Genomic DNA, 26,618 nt, shown 5'->3' on the forward strand with positions numbered 1-26,618 from the left:
ATCTGGACTGGGACTAATTAAATTCGAGTCTGAACATGACTCTAATGATGAAAAAGCTACACAGGAAAAGAGCTTCCACAAGGCAGGACGTTAACGTTTTTCTTCCCAGTTTTCCTTACATGACAAGTCATTGAAAAGGGCCACTACCCTGAGTGGAATTAACTTGGCTGAGTCACTTTCTCAGATGCCTCCAGCACCTGTGTGTTTAGACCACCTACCTGGGAGGTGCCCTGAGGTGTCATTAAGCATTGGACCCAGTGAAAACAGCCTACATTTAAGACAAGAAACTAATTTCTACAGACTTCTTCCCCTGGCTGTTCAGTGCACAAAGGCAGGCACGCAGGGGTTTTGTGCAATGGCTAATGCAAGACATTCTTAACTCTTGCAAAAGCGTTTCCCTTTAAGTGGACACCAGACCACCACTAGCTTTGACGACCAGTCAAAGCAACAAATAACACTAACGCTCTTCCCCATCCGAAAACCAAGAGCCTCTTGCTTTGGGATTTCTAAATTCTCTGCCATGAACATTCAACCTTAAGAACTTGCATTGCCACTTTCAAAGGCCCTTTTCTTGGTCAAAATGGTCCTTAATCCTAACATTCAAAACAGCCAACATTCCGATTAAAACACTGCATTGTAACAGGACTGGACACAGTCTTAGGACACGATGTCTACGTTGTATTGAACTGTTCATTGGCGTTTGTGCTTTCAGCGAGTTTAAGTTACATTTTGAAGTCTGGACTTGATGAAATGGTAATGATTGGTCACTAATTGTATGGATAAAAGCAGAGTTCTGCAGACAGGGACTCATCCCCTATTTTTATAAATAAAGTTTTATTGGAACACAGCCATTTCTGTTCATTGACATTCTGTCTGGGGCTACCTTCTTGCTAGAACAGCAGAGCTGGGTAGTCAGGACAGAGACCACGTGGCCTGCCAAGTCTATCTGGCCCTTTATGGAAAAAGTCTGCTGAGCCCCAGATCAGAGAATTCCCTAAATGTACTTAGGTCATAGGGCAGTGGTTAAAGAATGACTAAAATGTTGAAACAGGTTTAAACACACACAGATGCAAAACTGAAAATAATACCAAGTTATAATGCAAATATTAAAATTCTTTGGCAAGTTTTCAATCTGCATTTCTGACATGTATCTACACATCCAACATCTGCCCAAAAGTTCCAGGCCCAGCTGGTTTTATGGGTGATTTCTGTCCAACTTCTAGGTTACACAAAGTATTTCTGACCCCAGAAAAATATGGAAAGCTTCCCCAAAACCCTTTGTGAGGCTAGCACTCCCTTGATTGCAAAACCTTGACAAGTCAAGCATAAAAGAGAAAACAGGCCAATCTCACTTGTGAATTTAGATGCAAACTGCCTACAAGTATTAACAAATTGAATTCAGCAATGTATTGAATGTCCTTTGATAAGTAGTTTTGATTTTTAATGAAGCAAATGTAGGAACTTGACAAAAAGTTAACTCATGCCTAAATCATCCACCAAAAAAATCAGAAGGAATGTATTTAATTTTAATAGATTAATTATAGTAAGTAATGTAATTAAATTATATTTAAATAAACACATTAAATAAAGTGATACATTAATTTTATATATCGGTCCCCACACTCCAGACACTTAGTGATCCTGGACTGAACTGAAGGTCTGGGTCAGAAGCCCAGCCCAGAACAGGGGGTCACATAACCCAACCAAGTTGCTGATCCTGTCTGCACTTTCGATAAAAGAAAGGGGCTGCAGTGAGTCTCATCTCAAAAACTCAACTCCCAAGTTTCAGTGAACACAAACAGGCAGCCAGGCCCTGTTCTGGTTATTTTACTGGTCAAATAATTTCCGCTAATCCCAGCAATAGAGAGGAAGATGCTGGAGAAAGCACTTTTGAGTGGCAGAGGCACTTACTTGCTCAAATGTTTCACTCTCTCACTTGGATTCAGAGAGCGGCATGGAACCCGGATACGTGCGTTTGTGGGAAGGACTGAGCTGGCACAGCGAGGGGAACAATGGATGCTGAAAGAAAAGAGCCCTTCCGACTCAGACCTTTCTTTTTCTTCCTAGGTCTTTTCAAAAGCTCCACAAAAGGAGGCATATTTTCCATATAATTGCTAAACATGTTTGCTTATTAAATTATTCTTTAATTAGTTAATGATTTTAGCCATGCTTTGCTCTTCAGATATTCATTTTGTGTAATAAAATAATTATAGATAATTAAACTATCTCAAGCTTTTTTCTTTCCCCCAGCAAACATGCTGGGTATCCAAAAATGACAACAAGTTGTAAATTAATCTGGAAAACAAAGCATGACAGATGAATGATTTGGTTAGAATTAATTAGGCACTAATTATATACTGGAACTAGACAAAGAATGAGACTCATTATAAGAATAAAACACGGTTCTGAAAAGATGCACAGTTACCAGCATCCTTACCTTCTGTGGTGATGGAGTTGTTCCTTATCCAAGTCAGGGCCCTTAAGCAATCTTCTTCGTCGTTGAGGGTGAAATGATTGCGGGGAACTGGACCGGTGTACCTCCGCCTACTGCTGTCCAGAACCTCTCTGTTCGTTGGGTGTTGGCTGATATCAGCCCCTGTAGGGCATGGGACCTGAGGTGTGTTACAGAGCAACACTTATTTCAGAGGTAACAGGTAAGCACTTACACAGCAATAAATCAAGTGATAAAAATAAACATAGCAATGCCCCAGTACTGGTGTGCTTTTTCCTGTCTCCAGATATAATCAGGTCTTCACTGAAAAAAACCAAATGGGTGGAATGACCACTCGGAGTCAATTCTCAGAAGGCATTGGCCCTGGTCATCTAATGCTGCGTAACAAATGATTCCAAAGCTCAGTGGTGCAAACCACCGTTCAACAGGCTCAATGTCTGTACATGCAGGACTGGGGACAGTGTGCTGCACGCCAGAAATCGACACATTGTGACTGACTGTACTTCAATTTAAAAAACAAAACAAAACAAACAGGCTCAGAGATTCCATAGGTCAGCAATTCAGACAGGGCAAGGTGGGGCAAGTTTGTCTCTGTTTCACGATGTGGGAGGCCTCAGTTGGGAAGACTTGAAGGCTGGGGGTGACTTGATGGCTGGGGGCTGGAATCTCCTGGAGATAAACTCTCAATCCTTTTTCCTTCCCCAAGAAAACATGCTGGGTATCTTTTTTAAATGTGAAGCCATCACTATAGGTCTAGCGGATGTCGCTGGCCAGAATACCACATGTGGCCTCCCCATGGGACTTGAGCTTCCTCACAACACAGTGGCTGGGCTCCCAGGCATGCGTCCTTAGAGGGGGCAGAAGTCCAGAGAGCGCCACATTCTTCTCTAACTTAGCCTTGGAAGCCCAGCAGAGCCTCTCCTGCCATATTCTATTCACGGAGGTCACCCTAGAGGCCTGCCTGGAGTCAAGGAGATGGAACCCAGAATCCACCTGTCGTGCAGGAGTGGTGAGATCATGGAAGAGCACGTGGAACTGGATTGGATGTGGCCAGTTTGGGTAAAAACCATGTGTACAGAAGCAATTACACCAGGGGGTGAAATTCAAGTGTATACAGGGCTCAGGAAGAAAAGAAAGTGGGCTACTATTTACTCGTGAAAATTCCAGCATTATTCTCCCCTTTGTCAAAGAACGTTCTTTCTCTCAACACAGAGCCCTTCCACTGCTCCCACACTTTTGACGCAGACGGGAGCGCAGGCAGAAACCGTCCTCCGCTAGGGAGGCGGCCGTGCAAGCACGATGAAGGATGAGGCCGACGCCTGTCCTGGTTGCCAGGGAGACCGCGGCTACCGGGAGGGCCGGCCTGGCCAGAGCGCTCCGCCGTGACTCCACTCCATCCAGTTGTCGCCAGGGTGGAGCGTGGGTTCGGGCGGGGCTCGATCTGATTTCTCGAGAAATGCCAGCTGCTTGGACTTTTTCTACGGGGGCTCCTGATTTTTTAATTATTTGGTTCAAATTAAAACCAAACAAGCAGATGCCACCGTGGAAGCCAAGTCAAATGGCACAGCGGCGTGAGTTTGCCCAGTGGCCCCCACGCCGCCCCTCCGGTTTGCACGCGGTGGCCAGGTGGAGATTTGGGGAGATAATGAGGCTGGAACCCAGAGCAAGACTTGCAGGCAACTGGGTCTCTGCTGGAAGACCGGCGCCAGATGTCCTGCGTGCTCGTGGTGTGAGGATGGGGCCCGGGGCAGGACTCGCTCTGCACCTGTGGTGCAGCAGGAGCTGACACGGGTGCAGGGGCAGGTCCTCCTCTCCTGACCCGCGCAGGCAATGCTTTCTTGCACTGGGGAGGCGTGAGTGCTGCCCGGGCAGGAACACGTGCGGCTTCACTGAACCCCAGGTGATGTCTGGAAAACTTGGTTACATCCTTTCTCAATAGAGATGGTAAAGTCTCGGTACATGGCTGTGCTGTATTGAATTCAGTTTCAGATGGGACTAGAACCAAAATGCAGAATCGATTTTTAAAAGATGGACGTCCCTTCTCTATAAAGAAGCTGCAGGGGGAGGGTGTAGCTCAGTCAGTGGTAGACTGCATGCTTAGCATGCATGAGGTTCTGGGTTCAGTCCCTAGGACCTCCATTAAAATAAATAAACCTAATTACCTCCCCCCTAAATAATTTAAATATAATTTTTATACTAAAGGACAACCCAAAAGTAGTGATCATTTACTACAACTAAAACTGTGGAGGTTAAAAAACCTCTCATTAGCACTATAATTTGTTTAGCAACATCACACTAAAATTTTGGAATTATTATCCACTAGTTACCATAAAGCAGTCCACTGAGGATTTTGATGAATGTTTTAAAGTGCACAATATTGACTACCAAGCTTTGGAGATTTGAAACTTGACCAGAACTACAGTAAGTGTTATAGTATAAAATAAAATAAAATTGAGGTAATATTATGCCAGTATAGTAAATCATGCTTTAACAAATCAGGAAAAGTCCTTGCAGAAAAAGGCAAGACTGAAGAACTAATAGAGAGCTTTCAATTTATAAAACTTTCAATGAATTATCATGCCAAACAGTGAGTGTTTAGATTAAAAAACAAGGAAGATTGTCCATCAATAGATGACTGGATAAAGATGTGGTATATTTATACAATGGAATACTACTCAGCCATAAAAACCGACAACATAATGCCATTTGCAGCAACATGGATGGACCTGGAGATCGTCATTCTAAGTGAAGTAAGCCAGAAAGAGAAAGAAAAATACCATATGGTATCGCTTATATATGGAATCTAAAAAAAAAAAGAAAAAAGAAAAAAGAGGACACTAATGAACTCATCTACAAAACAGAGACAGAGCTGTAGACAGTAAGCAATCTTATGGTTACTGGGGGAAAGGGGCTGGGAAGGGATAAATTTGGGAGTTCGAGATTTGCAAATGTTAACCACTATATATAAAAGTAGATGAAAAACAAATTTCTTCTGTACAACACAGGGAACTATATTCAATACCTTGTTATAACCTTTAATGAAAAAGAATATGAAAACGAATATATGTGTGTATATGCATGGCTGGGACATGATGCTGGATGCCAGAAACTGACACATTATAACTGACTGTACGTCAATTAAAAAGAAATAAGAAAGAGAAGGAAAATAAGGAAACGGAATTAGGTCAGAAACAAAAATGAGCTTTCTACAGTCCTGACACTGCATTCTCATAACCCATCTAATTCTCCTGTGATCTTCAGTGTGTGGGGTTGGTTTTGTACATTTCTAAACTATAAAGAATTAGAGAAAATAAAGGAAAATTAATGGGCTAATATAGTTTTCATATTCACATAATGTCATTTTCACAAAATAGGCAAAATTGGAGCTAGGATTTTAAATCCCACAGCCAATTAATTTGTCCACAAAGAGTTTAGCAGAACTCAATAAAAAAAGGATCTATGGGGGAAAAATATTATGTCATCAACGAAAGGAAGGGTATGAAGTTTAACAGGAGGACATGGCTTTAACGGAGAAGCGCCATCAGCGCTGGCTGTTCAAACTAGAGAGTCCTCTGCTACCAACCAACCTGGCACCGATTTGGGACTGGAGAGAAGCGGATGGCTTTTCAACCATTCCATCAGATGATTCAGGACTGCCTTAGCAGTGCCAGCACTGCTTTGGGGAGCCCCTTGGCTGCTCCGTTTTCCTGGGCAAGTTAACATGACAGCAGGGGCTGCTGGTGGCACATTCTGTCTCCTTTTCTTTCTTAGCAACAGACTCCTGGGACATATGCCCGCTTGGAACATTTCCCAACTCACGACCTAAGAGATGGTCAAGAGAGTCCTTGGGCAGTGGGGAGCTGGTGGAAGTGGAGGATGTGAAAATTCATTATATTCTAGTTGTTCTTCCTTCTTGCTTCTTGCAAATGAAATGGCTGGAGCCACAGCAGCTACCACAAGATGCTGAGGATGGAAACCACATGTCAGATATGGACAAGGTACCTCAGCCTTAGTGCACCTCGGTTCCCTCCTCTGTGGAATGGGGATGGAAGTGGCACGGAGCTCAGGGTGTCACTGCAAGGGTGACGTCAGTGAACACACACGTGGCACGAGGCTAGCACTCGATCGGGGTCAGATGCTTCTGCCCCTCCTTGGCACCACAGCACCACCTGCTCACTGTCCCCGGGGCCCTGACCTTCCCTCCTAGGGGAGGCCCTGACCCTCAGGAAGTTGTTTCTCAGGATGAGTGAGTGCTGTGGTCCCATCATTTCTGGTGTCTGTAGTATATCTGCATCCCAGGCCCCGCTGCCCAAGTCCATTCATTTCTACACGAAAACCCTTCACATATTTGAGGACGGCCACCCGGAGCCTTTGCCCCCCGGCTAAACATCTGGGGTGACCTTGAGTCCCTGGAGGGGTTTCTGCTCATTCTTACGTGCGATGCCCAGAAACGCACACCACACTCCAGGTGGACTGTTGCTCTGGGACACAGCCCCTGGCACAGCCACGTTCAGCACAGAATAGGCCCGCGACCTCCGCGCCATCATCACGATTTCACCCTCTGTCGGTACCTGTGCTCTTATCCCCCTCGGACGTTCTGCTTCACTGGATGTGAGTGTTGCTGCCGCTCCTACCAGCTGCTTGACGCGCTTGGCGCCTTCTGCTGGCGTACGTGTAACTATCTCTTCACTCTTCGGCTTGGGCGTGCTTGTTTTTGTACACCTCTTTTACTTTTATTTTGTTGTTGTTAGAGATACTGTGGTTGTATTTTCTTTTTCTTTTTTTTTTTTTAGTGTTTTCAAACTTTTTAAAAAATTTTTTTTAAAAATTGAAATATACTCAGTTTACAATGTTGTGTCAATTTCTGGTGTTACAACACAGTGATTCATTTAAACATACACATACATACTCCTTTTCATATTCTTTTCCATTATAGCTTATTACAAGGTGTTGAATATAGTTCCCCATGCTATACAGTAGGACTTTGTTGTTTATCTATTTTATACACAGTACTTAGTATCTGCAAACCCTGAACTCCCAATTTATCCCTTCCCACCCCCTTAAACCCCTGGTAACCACAAGTTTGTTTTCTACATCTGTGAGTCTGTTTCTGTTTTGTAAATAAGTTTATTTGTCTAATTTTTTTAGATTCTGCATATAAGTGATCATATGGTATTTTTCCTTCTCTTTCTGACTTACTTCACTTAGTATGACAATCTCCAGGCCCATCCATGTTGCTGCAAATGGCATTATTTCATTCTTTTAATGGCTGAGTAGTATTCCATTGTATGTATGTACCATATCTTCTTTATCCAGTCATCTGTCAGTGGACATTTAGGTTGCTTCCATGTCTTGGCTACTGTAAATGGTGTTGCTATGAATGAACACTGCATTCCTCTTGCATTCTGAAGTCCGTGTAAGGAGAGACCTTTGGTCTTTTGACAGGGTGGTTTAAAACCACGACTCTCGCTGCTATGACTGTTGGTTTATGCCATGATACTTTCACACTTAAGCACTGCAGCTGTTTATTTTCTTTCCTTCCCTTTGATTACATTAAAGATGTTTCCTTCCATTTCATCTTCGGTTTTTGGATGGCGAGTTTATTTATGCTGCTCAAAAGCATGCTTTAGCCATACTCCCTCTAAATATAAGCATCAAGACTGATACACTGCCTTGGGTTTCCTCGTTTAAGACACTTCACATGCCTCCCCAACTACCTCTCTTTCTATTTTCAACAATTTGGTTTTGTTTGATTACTTTAGATTAAGATTCATTAGTTCCTATCTTGCATTTATTCTCAGATTAATTAAAATGATTTAGATTACCTTTTAAATTGGTGGTGGTGCTTGCCACATGTCCTTTTATACCATTGTGAATTTTTCTTTTCTGTCTCCTTTATCCGGAGCGGGAATTAAAGAACACGGAAGACCCTTTTTCTCAGGCTTTGCTCACAAAGAACAGCTTCCTGCCATCCGCCAACAGGAGAGAACTCGGTGGGCATGTCCTTATTGAATCACCCATTTTCTTCAAAATTCTGTGTGGCCAGTTTCATTTTCTTAAGCCATTTAATGCTGGAGAGGTCATTTTTTGACCCTTGCTTTATTTCTGTTCTTCTGTTGGTAATCTGCTATTTTCCTCTTGAAGTTTGCTGATTTTTCCCCCTATCATTCTTATAGATAATTTCGTCAGAATGTGACTTGCTGAGAAATTTCCCCTTTGATTTTGCCCAGAATGTAGACCACGTGCTCAGGTAAGGGAAGTTTTCTTCTAGCATATCTTTATCACCTCTGTTCTGTTTGTTTGGGCCTCTTTGGCAAAACCAGTGTCTACCTGTCCCCTTCACCTCTATTGTATCTCCCTGCCTCTCTCACCAAATGTGTCCCTTTGCCCTTTGGCCCCTGCCCTCCAGGGAAACTTTGTGCTTTGTCTTCAGCCAACACCACCAACTCGTACAGACACCGTTCTGTCTCTTGATGGGGACTTAATATCAATCCTTTTTCACACCCTCATCTCCCTTTTCCTCTTGCCCTGTGGCCTCCTCAGCTCATCTCTGCTCTTCGAACACCTTCAGCTCCCAAGTCGGAGGCTGTACTGAGGTTGGTACAGTTTGCTGTGGAGACAAAGGGAGGATCCTGCATTCTGGAATATTTTCAGAAGTACTTTCTTTCTCTGATTTTTCTAGATAGTGTTCCCTTTTTCTTATTCTGTGTTATCTTTTTGTTCCAGTTGTCTCTTGCTGTGCAACGAACTCACACCAAAACTTAGTGGTTTAAACCACCACCATTTCATCACTTTCATGATTTTGAGGGTCACAAGTTTGCGAGGGGTTTGGCTAGACGATCCTTTTATTCCACGTGTTATGGGTAAAGGTCACTTGTGACATTTAGTGGGTGGATGGTCTGGTCTGGTCTGGAGGGTCCACAATGGCTTCACTCAGGTGTCTGGAGCCTTGGCAGGGAAGGCTGGGAGGCTGGGCTTGGCTGGAACCGTCAGCTGGAGAACCCACATATGGCATCTCCAGCGTGGTGGCTGTCAGGGCTTCCTGTGTGGCAGCTCCAGGTTCCAGGGGCCATTCTTCCCACAAACAAAGAGAAGCTGCACAGCCATGTCACTTCCTTCATATTCCACCGGTCAGGGGGTCACAAGCCTGCCCAGATTCAAGGGGAGGGGACATCAACTCTGGTGGCAGGAGCCTCATGGAACTTGCAGTCTTGTTTTAAAGTGGCCACCATTCTTTGACTTCCTGCTGTTCCTTGTCCCCTTTAATCGTCCTCGACACCGACAGCCTCTTCTTGCTAAGTGCTGCTGAAGGACGACGGGGCGGCCCCTTGGCGGGCTCGCTCTCTTCCCCACCCTCTGTGGCAGGCCCCCGCCTGGGGCTGTGCTGTCCTGGATGCCGCGCTCTTACATTCCCCGCCTAGGACATCATTCACCTGCTCGGAGACCACTTCTCGTGGCTGCCCCACATCAAGCTGACGGTAACTAGCATCCTGCTCCTCCCTCCCCTGGCTGCATGTTCTTGCGTCGTCTGCTGGCCCCCGGGGAGTGTCACCCTTTGAGAGTCCCAGCCAGTTTTCTCATACCAATGCCAGACTCATTTGACTTCGAGCTGACACACTTCTACTCTTCTTCTTTGGGGACGACCCAAGCCCAGGTGTGGGGCGGGCATCTCCCCATCTCTGCATGATGCTCCATAAGCCACGGATGGGGCTTGGGAACCCCAGGCATAAGCTCTTCATCGCTAGTCAAAAAATAACCAAATCTATAGGCAGGCGGGGGAAGGGAGTTAGAGGGCATGGACATGACCCAGATAGGTCTTCATCTTCTAAAACGAAAAGGTCATAGGTAATGTCAGAAGTTGACAGATCAAGGGGGAAGCTTCTATAAACACATTATTTGGAGTTTGGGGAGGTGGGGGAGAGTAATCAGTGAAGAACTAACAATAGAAATGCCTCAAAATGGTTGACCCTTAAGAGAGGGCTTGGGAGTGGAGACCAGCCCTCCTCACATGTGCTCCTGCAGCAGGACTGGAGGTTGTACCATGTGCAGGGATTTTCTGATTTTAAAAAAAATGATATGTATTTGGACATCAAAAATATTGCATGATATCTAATAATGATGCATGCCATTTACCGCCAGATCACAGCCTAAGGCGTGTGATTATATTGTGTAACAGGTAGTCTTCTGGCTTATTTGCATCATTTTAGTTTGTTAGCTTTTTGTTTTGTTTTGTTTTTTGTCCCCCCCCCCCAAAATTGGACAAAAATGTGAGAGTGGAGTAGTAGGAAGCAGGGCAAGAAATAAGAGCTGGAAGCTCTCAGTGAATTCAGCTGCCTTTTTCATATCAGTCTATGTACCGTTAATTTTTATGTCCTTCTGGAAAAATTAAATTGGAACTCCCTTTATCACTTCTTCACTCCGTGTTTCCCACTGTGAAAAGGGCAAGAGCTTAATGTGCCGCAGACTAAAGCCGCAGGGGCAGCTGGGCTCACATGGGCAGACGCCCGGGTCTCTGCACAGCTGGCGTGATGTCCACTCACACTTTCCAACGTCCACGGTCACAGGCAGCAGCTGGAGCTCGGAGGGGCAGGTGAGGGGACAAGCCGAAGGGGTGCTTGGTGTTTTCCGCTGGTTAATGTGTTAGAAACAGGAATTCTTAAGTGTCCAAGTGAAATCGCCTGCCAGTTTATTTTTATCCTTTATCCAAAAATTAAAAAAAAAAAAAAGGCCTTTCCCACACTTTGGAATTGGATTAGGAAGGAAAGAGCAAAGAGGAGATACCGCTCAGGGGCTGATCCCAGCTAGATTCGCCCGTGGTCCGTTCACCTGGAAATTCGTTCGAACGGGGGCGCCCCTGCCACGCCCCCCACCCTATCCCTGATGACAATCTGCGTCACAATCTGCCGGGCACAGGGCACGGGAGCGTACTTAAGGTTCAGGCGAGACTCTAGGTCGCAAAAGTCCGAGTCAGTGGTTCTCCGCCTTAGCTTAGCATTATCTGGGAGCTGGGGGGGGAATGCTGATGACCGGGCCCCACCTGCCCTGGAATAATTAAGACGGAGCCTCTGGGGGCGGGACCCGGGCCCGGGTATATTTCAAAAGCGCCCCCGGTGCTTTCAGCGGGCAGCGCGGGCCCAGAGCGCGCGCTGCGTCAGTGACGCGCAGAGCGGCGGGGCTCTGCCCCCATCGCTGCCCCCTCCCGGCTCGTCCCGGGAAGGAAGCCGGCAGCACGGCCCCCAGAACCGGCCACCACCGCGGGACAGAACCGGACAGGACACGGCAGTGCCTGGGGGTGGGGTGGGCGAGCGGGTTACTCCTCGCAAAGCCACCACGGAGCCTCGGCGGTTCCCGGGAGAAAACGCAGTGAAAAGACCCCACGGTCTGACCCCCCCCCCCCCCCCGGCACAGAGACGCCTGCGTCGGCGGCACTTCGCGAGAGGGGCTGCTGGGCGCGAGGCGGCCACACGGAAACGCGCCTCCGCCGGGCGGTGGCACCGCGTCCTTCCAGCGCGGTCTGAGGATTTAATCAGGACGGAAAGCCCGGCCCCTGGAAACCAACCAGCCACGTTTCCCAGCTTTGCAACCGAGAGACAAAATAAAGTAAGGGCTGACAGAAGGTGCGCATGTTTGAAATACTTCCGCGGGAGCCCATCACCGCCGCCAAATGCTAGCCTTTCGAGGCAGAAACTAATTTCCCACAGATGCTGCCGGGCTGTGTCTGGATTCCGCTCTGTGAGCAGTAGGCGCTAGACTGCTGGCCAACGGCTTAAAGAGTGACATTTCTCTCCACTCGCTGCGATTCTTCTCCTCAAGCAGGATGTTTTTCTTGGAGGGGGTTTCCGGGGGTGTGGAGGTGGGGTTGGACGCCGTTCTGGTCACGGGTGCGCGCCTGGCCGTGCCCGCCCTTTCCCCCCGACGAGGGCCCGCTGTCCCCGAGGCTCACCTGGTACTGCAGCCCGGTGCAGAGGACGAGGTGGTCGTAGAGAACGACTTCCTCTCCGGACACCATGACGCGCTTGGCTGCCCGGTCTATGGCGGTCATCCTGCCGACCACCACGCTGACCCAGGAGCACAGCGACAGCACCGCGTGATCTCGGTCATTAAAGCAGTGGCTGCAGAGACAGGCGGGGGCTCCATCAGTGACATTTGAGCAGCTGACAGTGCGCATTAATCGGACATCTGGCGAGCTGGTTCCAGTCCCCTAGCGGGCCGAGTCTGTGCTCTTGCTGGGCATCTACCCGCACCTAGGCTGGCTGGGAGCCTTTTCGTTCCAAGACACTTAGTCACAGATTGACACCTTCCCATTAATGCTAAGTTGTTCTGCCTGGGGCAGGCTGGTCCACAACAGGGAGGGTGTGTGTGAGTGATCATTCGTGGACACTCATGTTTCCACTTCATGGTGGGTGTAAATCTACTTCAGCTGTTAAACTGTCACATGGACAACTGTCATATTGTGATATTGACTCAAAGCGAATGAGGAAGGAGAAAGCGACATCTGAGGAGCCCCGAAGGCAGGGGTCAAGGTCCAGAGAACACTGAGAACTCTGCCTATTTGCTAACGCTTTTCAATAAATGACTCATTCTTAGAATGAGTGTATGGACCTGCGCCCAAACAAGAAGACACATTTTATTTGGAGAAAATGTCAATTAAGGAATTACGCTGGCGTCAAGGCCAGTCACTGGAGACTTCTGGGATTCGCTCCTCAGGGCGAAGGTGATTTTTGGGGAACCACTTCACAAGCAGCAGGTCGGGGTGGACGGGCTTCCTCCTCTGGGCTCTAGCTGAATCTGAACACAATGTTGCATCAGGAGGAAAGTGGGTTTCCCGTGGCTTTGGGTTTATTTAGAGTTTCTTGAGGGTTGTTTCCTGAATTTTCTGGAAGGTCTGACCTCACATACCTGGCTTTTTACTGATCCTGTTCTGGAGACCAAGAGTATCTGTTTTCATAGGGGCGTCCCCGGGCCATGCACGGTCTGTGTCCCTGCTCTGTTGCCATGGAGACCGGACCCCAGGGACTCAGCATCAGTGCCTTTTCAATGCCATGGTCTCCTCACCTCTCAACGTGGGACAACTACCCCTCCAGACACGCCTTGAGCACCACGCGGGCCGGACACAGACTGCGATGCTGTTTTGTCAGGTGGGACGCGTATGTGGTGGGTTGTAGTCCAAGTAACACTGATGACACATAATCCTGTTTACTCTCCTTGGAGGCAAACAGGATTCTGAAGCGGTGATGAGAGCGTTTTTTCTTTTTGATCCATGCACGAGTCTACTCTCACCACAGAGAAAGAAGCCCGATAATGCACACACATTAGACCCCGTCACAGCGCCAGCGGAAGCGGACGGAGGCCGGGCTTTGTGTCTCTCCACGCAAAGGCGCTGAAAACCCAGAAAATTTCCTTTTAATAAGGAAAGAAAATCGGGGGCTGCCCCGTCACAGGAAAATAACAGACAGTGAGATGAAATCCTCTTTTTAAAGAGCCATTTGGGCGGCCTTAGAGGGAAAAAGGGACTTCATCGATTTCGTACGTTCGCGAGAGACCCACTGAAGGCTGTTCTAACTTGCGCCATGGGCCCTCCGCGGTGGGGACGGTACTGCCGGCCGGCCGCGACGGGGGAGAATTAAATACAGTTAATGCACGGGACTAGTCATATGAGGATTTGCTCAAAAGATCAAAGTTCTCAGGGGAAACTGGGGAGAGCTAGGACAGGGTCAATTTTAACAGCAGCAGGACAGCAGTGCGTACCCCAGGGCAAAACCTGCAGCTCTGTCCAGTAGGAGCTGGCACCTGGGGTCACTGGGATTTTAGGGCCCTTAAGAAGCATCGGAAAATGGGGGAGGCTTGCTTTTCCAGCTTGTTACCACACTGGGGACATTTCCCAGCTTCCAGTGTCACTGTGTCGGTGATTCCTATCTGTTTTAGATATTAGAATCCATTTGGACCTTTTTGAATTTACCGATCAGGTAGGTGAAACTAGACATTGGAGACTGTAAGTGCTATTTCTCCTAAATTAATTCCTAAGCAGAGTTAATGAGTGTTAAGATTCTAACGCGGCAGGGACCCTCTCAAGGCTTGGTGACAAGAGAAACGTCTCCAGTAGGGCTCTCTGGAAGGGAGAGAAGGAACCAAAGACGGGAGGTCCATGAAACTTCACTTTTCTCAAGTGCACTTGATCCTAACTCAAAAGTCATGTGAAAGCTTGTCTTCATAGGACGTTCTGCAGACAGGCAATAAGGAGGCAGAAGAAGAAGGGATGGGGAAATTCCTGGAAGAGGGTATTTGTGAAGAGGGAGCTGCTTGCTCAGAGTTGCAGGGACCCCAAACCCGGTGGTTGGAAGATTTAGCCCAAAGTTCCAGGTGCACAATTAGGAGCAAACGCCAGGGGAGCGATGGTGAGCGCGCTGAGGGCTGCACGTCGGGGCGTCAGAACCAGAAAGAACCAGAAAAAACCTCCCGGTTCTCACCAAGGCTGCACCGTGACACCACTCTGAGAAGACGGAGCGCCGTGGTTAACTCTCGGGTGTTCGGGCTGAGTGTCCAGTTAGTGGACGCCCCGCTTGATGTTCCTCCTCCCTCCCACCGCCTCCTTCCTGCGGCAGCCCGGGCACATCATTAGCACCTCCACCAGCGGCTGGACGGGGGGCGGGGGGAGGAGGCAAAAAACGGCTATTCAAAAACTAGTAACCACAATAATATATCAAAACGTTGGTTATGGAAAAGTTCCAAATTTGTATTCAGCACGAGGACTGCTAAATTTACGGATGTCAATGCACTTGTAAATTTTAAACTCCATGACCAGACAACATTTCCTGTATTGGGGTGGGAGGGCCACCTGAAAGGCAGCATCCGGTTTCTGGCTCGCTGGGAGGCTTCTAAGAGTTAAAACACACAGGCACCCATCCAGAGGCATCTGGCCATGTTGGCCCCGTCTGTCACCTGATGGAGGGGACTCCTGCAGGTCTTCCGGAGGGAACTGCCATCTATTTGACGTTGTTTCCTGGGCACCTGCTAAGTGCCAAGCACTGTCCTAGATGCCGGGGCTCATCAGTGCGCAAAAGGCAGAAAGCGCCTGCCCGCGTGGGGTCTGCCTACGGCAGAAGGACTCCACGTCAACAGCTTCAAAGGCAGATTATGTGACTACTCAGAAGGATTTCAGCAGCAGGGGAGGAGGACCGGAGTGTGCCGGAGAGTTGGTTGCAAATGATCAGGTGGTCTGAGTAGGTCACACGGAAAAGGTGACATTTCAGCAAAGAGAGAGAGAAGCAAAGACCCCACGGTGGGGACGTGGCTGCTGCGTTAACACCGGGGAGGCTGGTACGGCCACTGTCGGGGGAACAAAGGCCAAAACAGTGAAAGAGGAGCTCGGAGAGGCCAGCCCAACAAGGCCAGGCTGGGGCTGGGGCATCTGGAACTTCCTGTGATGACAGACTTGTTCGGCAGCAGTGCTGTCTGACGTGGCAGCTACCAGCCTCGTGTGGCTATCTGAGCACTTGAATTATGGCTAATGTAATCGAGGAGCCGAGTTTTGATCTCCTGTAACTTCAATTAATTTAAATCAAAGCAGCCACGTGCGGCTCACTGCCACCACGTTGGACAGTGTGGTTCTAGGCTGCTCAGGAAGTGACATGATCTGATTCTCATCTTTGCAGCCTTGCTCTGCAACCGGGCTGAGATGGTGGAGAGGCAAGGACAGAGGCAGGGACACCAGGTTACAGTCCACCCAGCCACACGCGGACCCTGCGTACAATCACACCAGCACAAGGCCACACACTAGCCGTCCTCACCACTACACACCTGACCTGGGACTGAAGGAAACCTGCCAAGCCGGCTGAATTCACTTCCTCCTGAGACGTGTGGGATTAACACCAGCGTTTCCAGGGAGTTGGTAACTTGGAAAGAGGGAAATGAGGGCAGGGGGAGACCCATGTTGATTCTCTACTCTTGGCCAGAAGCTGGCGTTAGACTAATTTTAATCAAAAAATCCAGCAAAGTTTGGCTTATCATATGGTCTAACAGTCAAAAAAGCCCACAGTTCAGAGAGCTGGACTCCCCCTCGTGGGCGGGGCGGGGGGATCTGAATCCACACTGACCTGGCTCAAAAGCCATGCCTTTTTCACTGCACCCGACCATGTCCTCCAAAATCCACCAAAGTTTATAGGCTGATAAAAGTATTAGGTCGAAATGAGCCCAGTGCTTCTGGCAAGGAAGCTGCAGATTTTCTCGCTGTTTGAGGGCAAAGTAAGCCTCTTCACAGCGTAAGGAGGACCCTTCGTCACGCATCTAAAACGAAAAGTCCCCGAGAGAGAACAATTTCCTCCCTCCCTGCCGGGAAAATTGGGACATTGTTTCTAGAGGCAGGGAGCCTGACCACTCCTGTGCCCGCGCTTTGCTCCAGGAAATTAAAGTGAACGTGGAAGCTGTGTGATAATGAAATGCCATCTTTTAGGAAGGACGCTGTCAAAGAGCGACTCTGGGATGGGGGCCACGAAGGACCAGCTCAGAAGGCCTCGACCTGATCAGCCCCAGATTAGGAAGGGCTGGGGGCGCCTGGTCTGATGCAAATAGTCCCCAGGCTCCCCTGCGCTGGACTGTCACTCAGAACCCGAATGCAGGGGGCGGCGTTGGGGAGCAGCGTCTAGGTCAGCAGAGCCGTCCCCGGTGTTTGGAACAGGGCAGGCGACCTCCCAGCCCTGCCAGTGTCCCCTAAGGAAGGCCTGAACCCAGGAGAAAAGCACCCCCCACCAGCCTAGACTTGACGGTGCACCGACCAGGATACGCAGCTTCAGCGTGAAAAACGCAAATGGAGTTCATACTCGCTTGCTAGAAACTTTCGTTGCTCGCTGCCCAGAAGTTTTTTCCCTGGGAGTCCGTGCGTTGAAATCAGGGTGAGGTTGCTAAACTTCAGGTGAGAGCTAAGGAGGAAAAAAGAAGAAAGGAAGGTGAGGTACGATTCCGGGGAAGTTTATTCAAATTCAGTTCTCCCTTACTGCACGTGCCGTCCAGTTGTGCACTGCTCCTTTGCACAGAGTAGCTCCTCCCGCACAAAGCTTCAAAGAGAACCGACCGTGTGAATGAAGGAAGGAAGGTGGCCCTGGGCGGCAGGTGGCGGAAACTTCCAGAAGCTGCGACTCTGTAAAGGCAGACGCTGTTTCATTTTTTCAAATTTGCTTCTCAGAGTAAAACAAAATAAAACCTCAAATTGGAAGGAGGCTGGTAAATTTAGTATAGCCAATGCAAAGTCTGAGCTTCTGACTAGCTCTGAGGAGTTGCTTGGAATCCGAGCCGCCACGGTGAAAGCTTGCTGAGTGCCTGCGGCCAGGGGCTCTGCTGGCCCTCACTCCACCCTTGCAGCGGTGCGGTGAGGTCAGCAGTGTTGCTATCCCGTTTTATTATGTGGAGCGGAGGCAGAGTGGTTTGCCCAAGATGGTACAGCTGGGAAGTCTGGAGGCAGGGTGTGAACCCGGGCCGTCTGGCCAGCGTGTCTCATCTGACCCCGGCCCCCACGGCCCTGTAGATCCCGAATTGTTGACAGGGATCCAAAGATCATCTAATTCTCATGGGTCAACATCAGCTGCATTACTTATAGATCTACGTAGCCGCCCAAATCAGGACACCGCAGCATCACAGGGAGAGAATTCTAGAGGATTCCTTTTAAGAGCAAAGCTGCCTTGTCTCTTCATCAGGTTTTTCGTGGCCCGAGGCGTGCCCATGAGCATCACCACGGAGACTGACCTCCCTTGATTTCTGCCGGAGGCGGGAGGCAGGTTCATGTTACCCGTACTTCATACAGAAGAAAATCAAGGTTGGAAACGGTAGGCAGTCCGTTTGCGGTCATGAAGCTCAGGAGCAGCAGGGCCAGAAAGGAAAGCCCTCTTCCCTGACCGCAGGAGAGCCCTCCCCGCTCACCCAGGCTGCCCTGGAACCAGCCCCGCGGTGACAGGCGGTAAGCAGCTCGCCCAGCATATGTACAGGCTCCTGGAAACCCCCTCCCTCCGCGTTTCCCTTCAGTGCTTAAAACACTCCTGCGGCAGATCTGCCCTCCAGCTGGAGCCGGCCGCATTTCAGGGCTGAGCGCATCTTCCAGCCTTCAGGATGATGAGAACGCTTTTTCTTTCCCTAAAAATCTCTTCTTAGTTCACATGTCCCCTTAAAGCAACCAAATACCAAAAAAGAAACCTTCTCCAAGTTAGAGCGAAACACCTGCCCTCCTCTCCCAGGAGGGGACTGGAAATTTTCCAAACGTGGAAGTGCTATCAGTTTACGGACAATCTGTTAAGTACGAGCCACTAAAAGCAGGAGACTTTTGGTGACGGTGCCGTCGGCGCTGTAATAAACTCAACTGCACCTGACATTTAAAAATAGCTAAATATTATGCAAGGTTTTGCTGTAAAGTCCCTGAGGATGTGTGTCATTTACTAATGAATATTCTTATTTGATGCAAAGAATACCAAGCACATCTTACCTTCTAATCAGAACAGAAATTTTGAGTATGTTCAAGTAACATAAAGGTCACAATCAAACCCAGCGACAGGCCTTCGATGTATTGCTGCTTAACGGAAAACAGAAACAATAACACGTGTTCACATGCATTTTGGCTTTGGAGACCGTGTGACCAGAATGTGGTTTGTGTCGTACTAACAGCGCAGCTATCTGCCGGCCCTTGTACATCTCTGTGTGAACAGAAGGCTTGGGAGTTACCCAGCTCTATCTTCTACTGCAAAAGCCATCTCTTTGTCTCTGATAATGTAATCTAACAACGTGGGTCACTTGTCAAATGACTTGTAAATTGCCGAATTACCACACTGTCTTACCCTGAAGTACGCTGTTGCGCAATTAGAGATTTCGCCGAAAGATCGGGGGAGGGGCCTTTTCCGAATTTTTATCTACAGAGGAACCAGTTTTTCACCCTTCTTCTTTTTGGCCAAATCCTTTTTGCATCCTTCACTGTGGATGTTTCAAGGTCCCTACCTCACCCTTCCTCATTCTCCCATGTCATAAGGAAAACAGAAACCAGCCCCCTGGCAAGAAGACCCCCCCACCTCCATTTCCCTTCTTGCCTCCCCTGGACGCATCTACAAGGGTGTCTTCCATTTCCCCCTGATTCAGAAGAGAAGGGTCTCCCATGAACCCTGTCTCCTCAACTTCCCCTCCTGTCTCTCCCTATCCCTATGCCAGTAAGCTTCTCTTCAGCTGTACTTAGGAAACCTGGAAGTAACCAGTCTAGTGCTGATAAGGTGGAGCCAGGGTGTCTGCAGGGCCACGACCCTGCATCTCTACTTCTCAGTGTGTGCCTTCTGTTCTCAAGGTCACCTCAGGTCCAAGGTGGCTCCTGGAGCTCCAGCCATCACATCCTACATCCACATTACAGGCAGAAGGGAGGAGGAATGGGCTAGGAAGGGCTACCCATTAAGGAGCTTTCCTGAAAGTCTCGCGTGATATTTCTGTTGGCAGGCAGAACTTAGTGACACGGCCAAATGTGGCCGCAAGGGAGGCTAGAAAATGTGGTTTTTCGAAGAAAAACAGTAGTTTTTCCAGGAACCACACTGCCCAGGGTTTTTTAAAAATCAAGGACAAAGTACAGAATAAATACTGGGAGGCAACTAAAAGTCTCTATTCATTGACTCATAAAGGGAAGGTGGGCAGGGATGAGGGAGGACCCTTGTATCAACCAGGGTCCAGGCAGGAAGGAGATGGCTGACTCCTCAGGGTCAGACAGAACAAAGCATTGGTGTGTGCAGGGTTCAGGAGTCATCCAGGGACCAGCAATGCTGGGTGAGGCGCCACTGCTGACGGGAACCCTGAGCAGCAAGGGGCGGAGGAAAGGGTGCGAGCGGGGCCCTGGGGAGGCCCCGCCAGGTGCTCCTGCCAGAGCACAAGCTGCCAGGGACAGCACTGTCTCCAGGTTCTCCTTTCTAGCTGCTTTCTTCAGCGGCTTCACCTCCTCAGCCCATCTACCCTTCTCCACGCTTCCCCTGGGGCTGCTGTCAACCCCATGACTTCATCTCTACCCTTACACTGCAGCTCTCTGAGAAACTGAATGCACGTCAGTCCCAATACGGCCGCTCCACGGGCACCCCACGTCAGCACGTGTCCAAACAAAGGCCCTGACAGCCCCACCCCCTCCTCCTTTCTCTCCACCAAAGGCACAGGCAACCGACCACCTCTCAAGTTAAGAATTTACCATATCGCTAATCATCAGTGAAATGCACATCAAAACTACAATGAGGTGTCACCTCACACCAGTCAGAATGGCCATCACTCAAAAGTCCACAAACGATAAATGCTGGAGAGGCTGCAGAGCAAAGAGAGCCCTCCCGCACTGCTGGTGGGGATGCAGTGCTGCAGCCACTGGGGAGGACAGCACGGAGGTTCCTTAAAAAACTAAAAATAAGTTGACACATTGTAACTGACTGTACTCCAATTTAAAAAAAAAGCTTTGTTCCTTAAAGATTTATGAAACGTAACTTTGACAAGTCCCAAATTGTAATTTAAATAATATAAAAATGTTTGAATTTCAAGGAAAATAAAAACTAAGAATAGAGTTACCATACAATTCACCAATCCCAGTCCTGAGCATCTATCTGGAGGGAACGCTAACTGGAAAAGACACCTGCACCCCAGTGTTCACAGCAGCACTATTTACAACAGCCAAGACATGGAAGCAACCTAAATGTCCATTGACGGATGACTATATAAAGAAGATGTGGTATATTTATATAACGGAATACTATTCAGCCATAAAAAAGAATAAAATAATGCCATATGCAGCAACATGGATGGACCTGGAGATACCATTCTAAGTGAAGTAAGTCAGAGAAAGACAAATATCATATCACTTATATGTGAAATCTAAAAAAAAATTGACACAAATGAACATATTTATAAAACAGAGACAGACTCAAAGACATAGAAAACAATCTTATGGTGGGTCCAAGGGGGAAAGGTGGTGGGAAGGGATAAATTGGGAGTTTGGGATTTGCAGGTACACACTACTATATATAAAATAAACAACAAGGTCCTACATACAGGGAACCATATTCAGGTTCTCGTAGTAACCTATAATGAAAAAGAGTATGAAAAAGAATAGATGTGTGTTCATGTATGACTGAAGCATGTGCTGTACACCAGAAGTTGACACAACATTGTAAACTGACTATATTTCAACTAAAAATTTTTTTAATTAAAAAAAAATTGGGGAGCCAACCTCAGCAGACCTTTACCCACCTGCTCCCTTCCCACAACTGGCCGCCTGGTCCAGGCGCTTTTACCTCAGCGGTTTCTGAATGCCCGACTGTTCCTGGGACGCGCGGCCTTAGCGAACCTTCCCGTCCAGAGAGAACGGCCGCAGGGCCAGCCCCCGGGAAGGAGTCTCCCTTTGCGGCCCAGCTCTCACACAGGCTACTGGAAAACTCTTTAAATTAAATCCAACTCAGTCGTTCCTGGTTTTCAAGGCCCCATGAGAACGCGAGAAGGAAGACATAAAGGTCCGTGCGGGACTGGCTGACTGTGCTGTACGCCTGAAGCCGGCACAGCACTGCACACGGGCGGCAGCACGAGTGAATCAGTTAGCGAGAGGACGTGAAGGCCCCGAGTTTGCCGCCCACCTCGGCGGAAGCAGGGCAGAGCAGCTCAGGCCGGGGGCTCGGGGGCGCGCCGCCCGGCCGGCCTCCAGGCTGCGGCCCCCTCGAGCTCCCTGACCTCGGGCGGGCTGTTTAACCCCTCTGAGGCTCGGCTCCACAGCCTGAGAAGTGGGAGCCACAGAGCCCGGGGCCTCGCAGGGGCGCCGTGAGGATTAAGTGAAACAGTACCTGTGAGATGCTTAAGATACGGCCTGCTGCGTGGAACACTTCCAATGAACGTTAACTATTTTTGCAACCAAAACATGAAGTCCAAATTCACGAGCGTGGCCTATCAGGCCCTGGCGGCGGGGGCGTAACCTCGCCTCCCCAGGCTCCTCTGTGACACCCACCCTCCTGCTGTTCCAAAGGCTCCCAGCCGCTTCCACGGCTTTACGCGAAGTGACCATCAGCACCTCCATTCCTTCCTCCAGCCCCATCTTTGCTGTGATAGTTATCTCTGAAATCTGACTTAGAAGCACCCAAACATTTCATTTCTTACATTTATAACAATCTAAGAGTATCGGTCCAAAAATCACAGCATTTATAACGTACAAATGCATTTCAGCTCTTCTGAGGATGAAACATGGAGATGAAACACTGAGGACTTTTATCGTGACTACCGCTGAATACTCAGAGAAGTTCCTGCACCTGGAAGACCAGGTCACGGGGTGAATCTCGGGTCTGGACCCGGGACAGACGAGGCGCAGGACAGCGGCATCTCAGTGAAAGCGTGGTCTCAGATCTGACGCCGGCGGCTTCGGGTAAACAAGCAGAATCTGACATCCTGTGAGCCCTCTGCTCCGAAATCAGAGGTCACCGTGTCGTGGAACACACACAAAAGCTGGAGTGAAGTGCTCAGGCCAATGAAACATTAAACAAGCACACCTGCATTTTCACAGCAGATAATTCCAGTGGGGATTTCTCGTTGCTGTGGATACAAAGGAAGGAACAGCTCAAAGATACTTGTAAAGCAGGGCGGGATTAGAGTGTCCAGGGAAATGAGTAAGAGGTATTGCATTTCACTCCCGGCTTCGGGAGGACAGCTACCAAATTAGGTCTAAACATGCTCACCCTCCAAGCGGAGAGGGGCACGTGGCCAATTTATGGTGAACATGATAAAAGAAACACAAAAACTTTCCACGTCGCTTACCCTTCTGGGCGTTAGAAGCCTGCCAGGCGGCGAGGTGAATGCTTATTGTGTTTCATTTTTACGTTTTTGCTGATTTGCTTTGTGGGGGAGGGGCATAGCGAGGACAACCAAAGCACGGGGTTTACTGACTGTTCTCATTAACGCTTTTATTTGAACACACAGATAATGCAGAGGGAAAATAATTACCCCACATCAATCTAAAGGTTACAGTTTAATTTACTAAAATCTCTGCTTTCTGAATTCTTCAAAAAAAAAATGACAAAAATACTTGCCAAGTGACAGTAAATCTCAGCTCAAGAAAGACACTCTACCTAACTGCGTATTTTACTAGTCAAAGAATAACTCAGATTTAACTTGGTTCAGTGATACCACACAATTTCACAAAATTAATGATAAAATGATAGGATTGAAAAGTCAGGAGTTATGGCAGATGGACTCTGCTTCTCGTGGGAGTGATTTTTATCTCCACAGAGGTGATGAGTTCAGAAAGCACATAAAAACACTCAGAATAACAAAAAATACACAAAATAAAAGTCAGGAGCTGTGTGAATTTCCAACATTAGAGGGAAAATACAGGGCAAAGCAAACCACAATGAAATGTTTATGACAAGCATAGAACCAATGAAGAGAATGTAGTTTTTACTTGAAAAGTGTTTAACTGTCTTCAGCACTAGTTTGCCTGCTTAGATCACAAAAGAGATTTCTGGACATAGCTGGCTACTTACTTCGTTTTTGTTGTGTTAGTAAAAATAACACAGCAGCTGCGTTCATGGCCACGACGCTGTAGGTAAGGGCACCTCCAGGAGACCAGAGGGACAGAGGCGTGGGGTCAAGGATTCCGAGCACTTCTAGAAGGGGTGGAGTGTTCCTGGGGCGGGCGCCACCTTGAGTGGCTTCCCTGCTGGAACCCCAGTAGGAACCGGGACGGAGCCCGGGGAAACGGGCCGAGGAGCAAGTCTCTTAAGCCTGCCCGAGTCCAGGCTTGTGTCCCCGGGCAAGAATCTCGAGTCAGCACTGGACCCAACAATAAGGCACAACTGGGCATAACTGGGGCAGGGGCTGGTAGCCAGGGTAAGGGGTTGGGGGGAAGATCTGGGGATTCAGGATTTCCGATGAAAAGTGTATGTATCTCTGAATCAAAGTGAAACATAAGTCCTTACTGAAAAAGAGAAAATGAGTGTCATGTTTGAAATGTCTATTGAACAAATAAGAAGAAAACTTGGGAGTTCTGGCAAAAAAGGCTAAAATGAAACTGAGTTTTACTTTAAGACTTATGGGAAAAGATGTATGATGTTTTCATCTCGCTACATTTGAAGCAAAAATATTTCACACTTGTCCCTGGAGCATATACAAGACAGCGGCTATAAAGGATGAGTCAGACAGCCTTCGCACACAGGAGATGGCAAAGTACAAGACGAAATCCATTATTCCACAGGGCTGGGAAAACAAAGCGTCGTGGGAATTCAGAAGCAAGTAAGACCGCTTCCAGTCGGGGCGGGGGAGCTGAGGGAGGGTTTTCCGTTTTGAGCAAATGCTGGTGGTTACGAAGGCTTTGCTAACACCACGAGGGCAGGTCTCCTCAGGCTTGGCAGACACATCTTCTTGGGCCTCATTCTTACTGGTGAACAGTTTAAGCAGGAAGCCTTCTGCTACGTCCAATTCAGCATGTAAGTGCTCTCAACTTGGAGTGATGATTTCAGCTATGCGATGTTTAATGATACGGTAATAATTACGCCTGGCAAGCCCTGAAGTAATGATGTGTCTCAGAAGTTACATGATTTGTTGAGAATTAGAAAATATGGCTGGGAAAAACCAGCCCATAAAAAGGGTTCAGTTACAACGAGCAGTCACAGGAGGAAATAGGTTTCCTTACAGGTAAGATTGCGGGTTTGCGGAAATGTCTACATAAGTGGCTACGAAACCCAGCTGCAGGTCAGAATTACCTGGAGAGTCTGCTAAAAACATACCTTCCTAGGGCCCAGCCCAGCTCGACTGAGTTGTAACAGGGACCCAGGAAGCCGTCTTTTTATAATACCCCCCTCCCCACCCTCCCCCTCCCCCTGATGTACAGAATAGTAGACTCTGGAATGGTCACAATCGGTTGCTTATAGGAAGAGTAAATTAACATTAACCCTGATGTCTGGGAAGCTGACTCAGCTGGGAGTGTGGGGAGGACTCTCGTCAGCTCTGTTTGAAAGGAGTCTTCGGAGAACTACAGTTAGAGGTGAAATCTCGGCTCAGGAGACGGCCTTGCCCAGTCTCGGTCTCACACGGTGGCCCCAAGTGCTACTCTCCCTAGAGAGGACGGCTCCCGGGGTCTCGATGCAAAGGCCCTAGCCTGTTCTGTGCCATCGAGAAGAGCGCATGACCTATTTAAGATCCTTCACCCCAGAGACTCACAGCGAGCCCATAAAAAGTGACAATAAGCTGATTCCAAAAAAAGGTCTGACCCTGCTCACAGAGGCCTGCTTTTCTTTTGTTCTGGGAGTCTGCAAAGTGAGTCCCTGGAGATGAGAAAAGTCATCGGGAGTGAGCAGGCGTGAATCACGTCCGCGAATGAAGATACTTTCACTTCACGTTAGTCACGGGCACACCGGGAGACGCTGCAGGTTCGGTCCCAGATGCACAATAAAGCACATATTGCGATGAAGTGAGTCACGGGAGTTTTTTGGGTTTCCCGGGGCATACAAAAGTTATGTTTAAGCTACACTGTAGTCTATTCAGTGCGCAATAGCGTTATGTTTAAACGAACAACGTACACGCATTGACTAAAAAATACCTTTTTTCCTAAAAAATGCTAACCATCATCTGACAGCAAAGGGTGATCACAACCTTCAGTTTGTAAAAAAAAAAAAAATTTTTTAAAGGCATTATCCGCAAAATGCAATAAAAGAAAGTCTGCCTGTACATTTAAATATTGGAATCAGATTAGGAAACCGGACAATGATCAGCAACATCAGGCAGAGTTTCGGGCAGTATTTTTTGGAGGCAGAATTTCAGGTCCTTCTGCCTGGGGAGGCTGGGGCACTGAGCCTGACACAAAACTGTCCCCACTCCCCTGGCCCCCCAGGCCATCAGAGGGGCCCCTGCATCAGCCCCGACAGGCCCCATGGTGATGCCAACGTGACAGTATGGTGCGATGTGACCACCCCCCCCCCCCCGTGACTCTCCGCCGGCTCCGGAGGCACGTGCCATGCGCCTGGTCGCCACCCTGCCTCTCCCTGGTACCAAACGGGCAGCGGGCGAGAGCGCACGCCCATCAGTCCATGGGCAGAGCCCGACAGTGCGCAGCAGTGACAGCCACCAACCTGCTCGTGGGGGGTTAGCTCTGAGATCAGCAAGGAAGCGAGGACTATTTAATTAGTCACCTAATTAGTGACAGGCCACACTGAAG

General features: G+C 48.5%; 1 protein-coding gene across 7 annotated transcripts in view; it reads right to left on the bottom strand.

The window, feature by feature from the left end:
- CFAP61 (cilia and flagella associated protein 61) overlaps window positions 1-26,618 on the bottom strand; it is a 257,667-nt gene that overhangs the window by 81,657 nt on the left and 149,392 nt on the right. For 3 of the 7 annotated variants that reach the window (XM_072943713.1, XM_072943711.1, XM_072943714.1), the window contains 3 exons: window positions 17,269-17,367; window positions 12,396-12,564; window positions 2,438-2,612 (listed from right to left, as the gene is read on the bottom strand). In XM_072943713.1, the coding sequence (XP_072799814.1) occupies window positions 2,438-2,612; window positions 12,396-12,564; window positions 17,269-17,367 (443 nt within the window). The other 4 variants (XM_072943712.1, XM_072943715.1, XM_072943716.1 and 1 more) reach the window with 4 other exon arrangements.

This window comes from Vicugna pacos, chromosome 19, assembly GCF_048564905.1.
Source record: "Vicugna pacos chromosome 19, VicPac4, whole genome shotgun sequence".
Lineage (NCBI taxonomy): Eukaryota > Metazoa > Chordata > Mammalia > Artiodactyla > Camelidae > Vicugna > Vicugna pacos.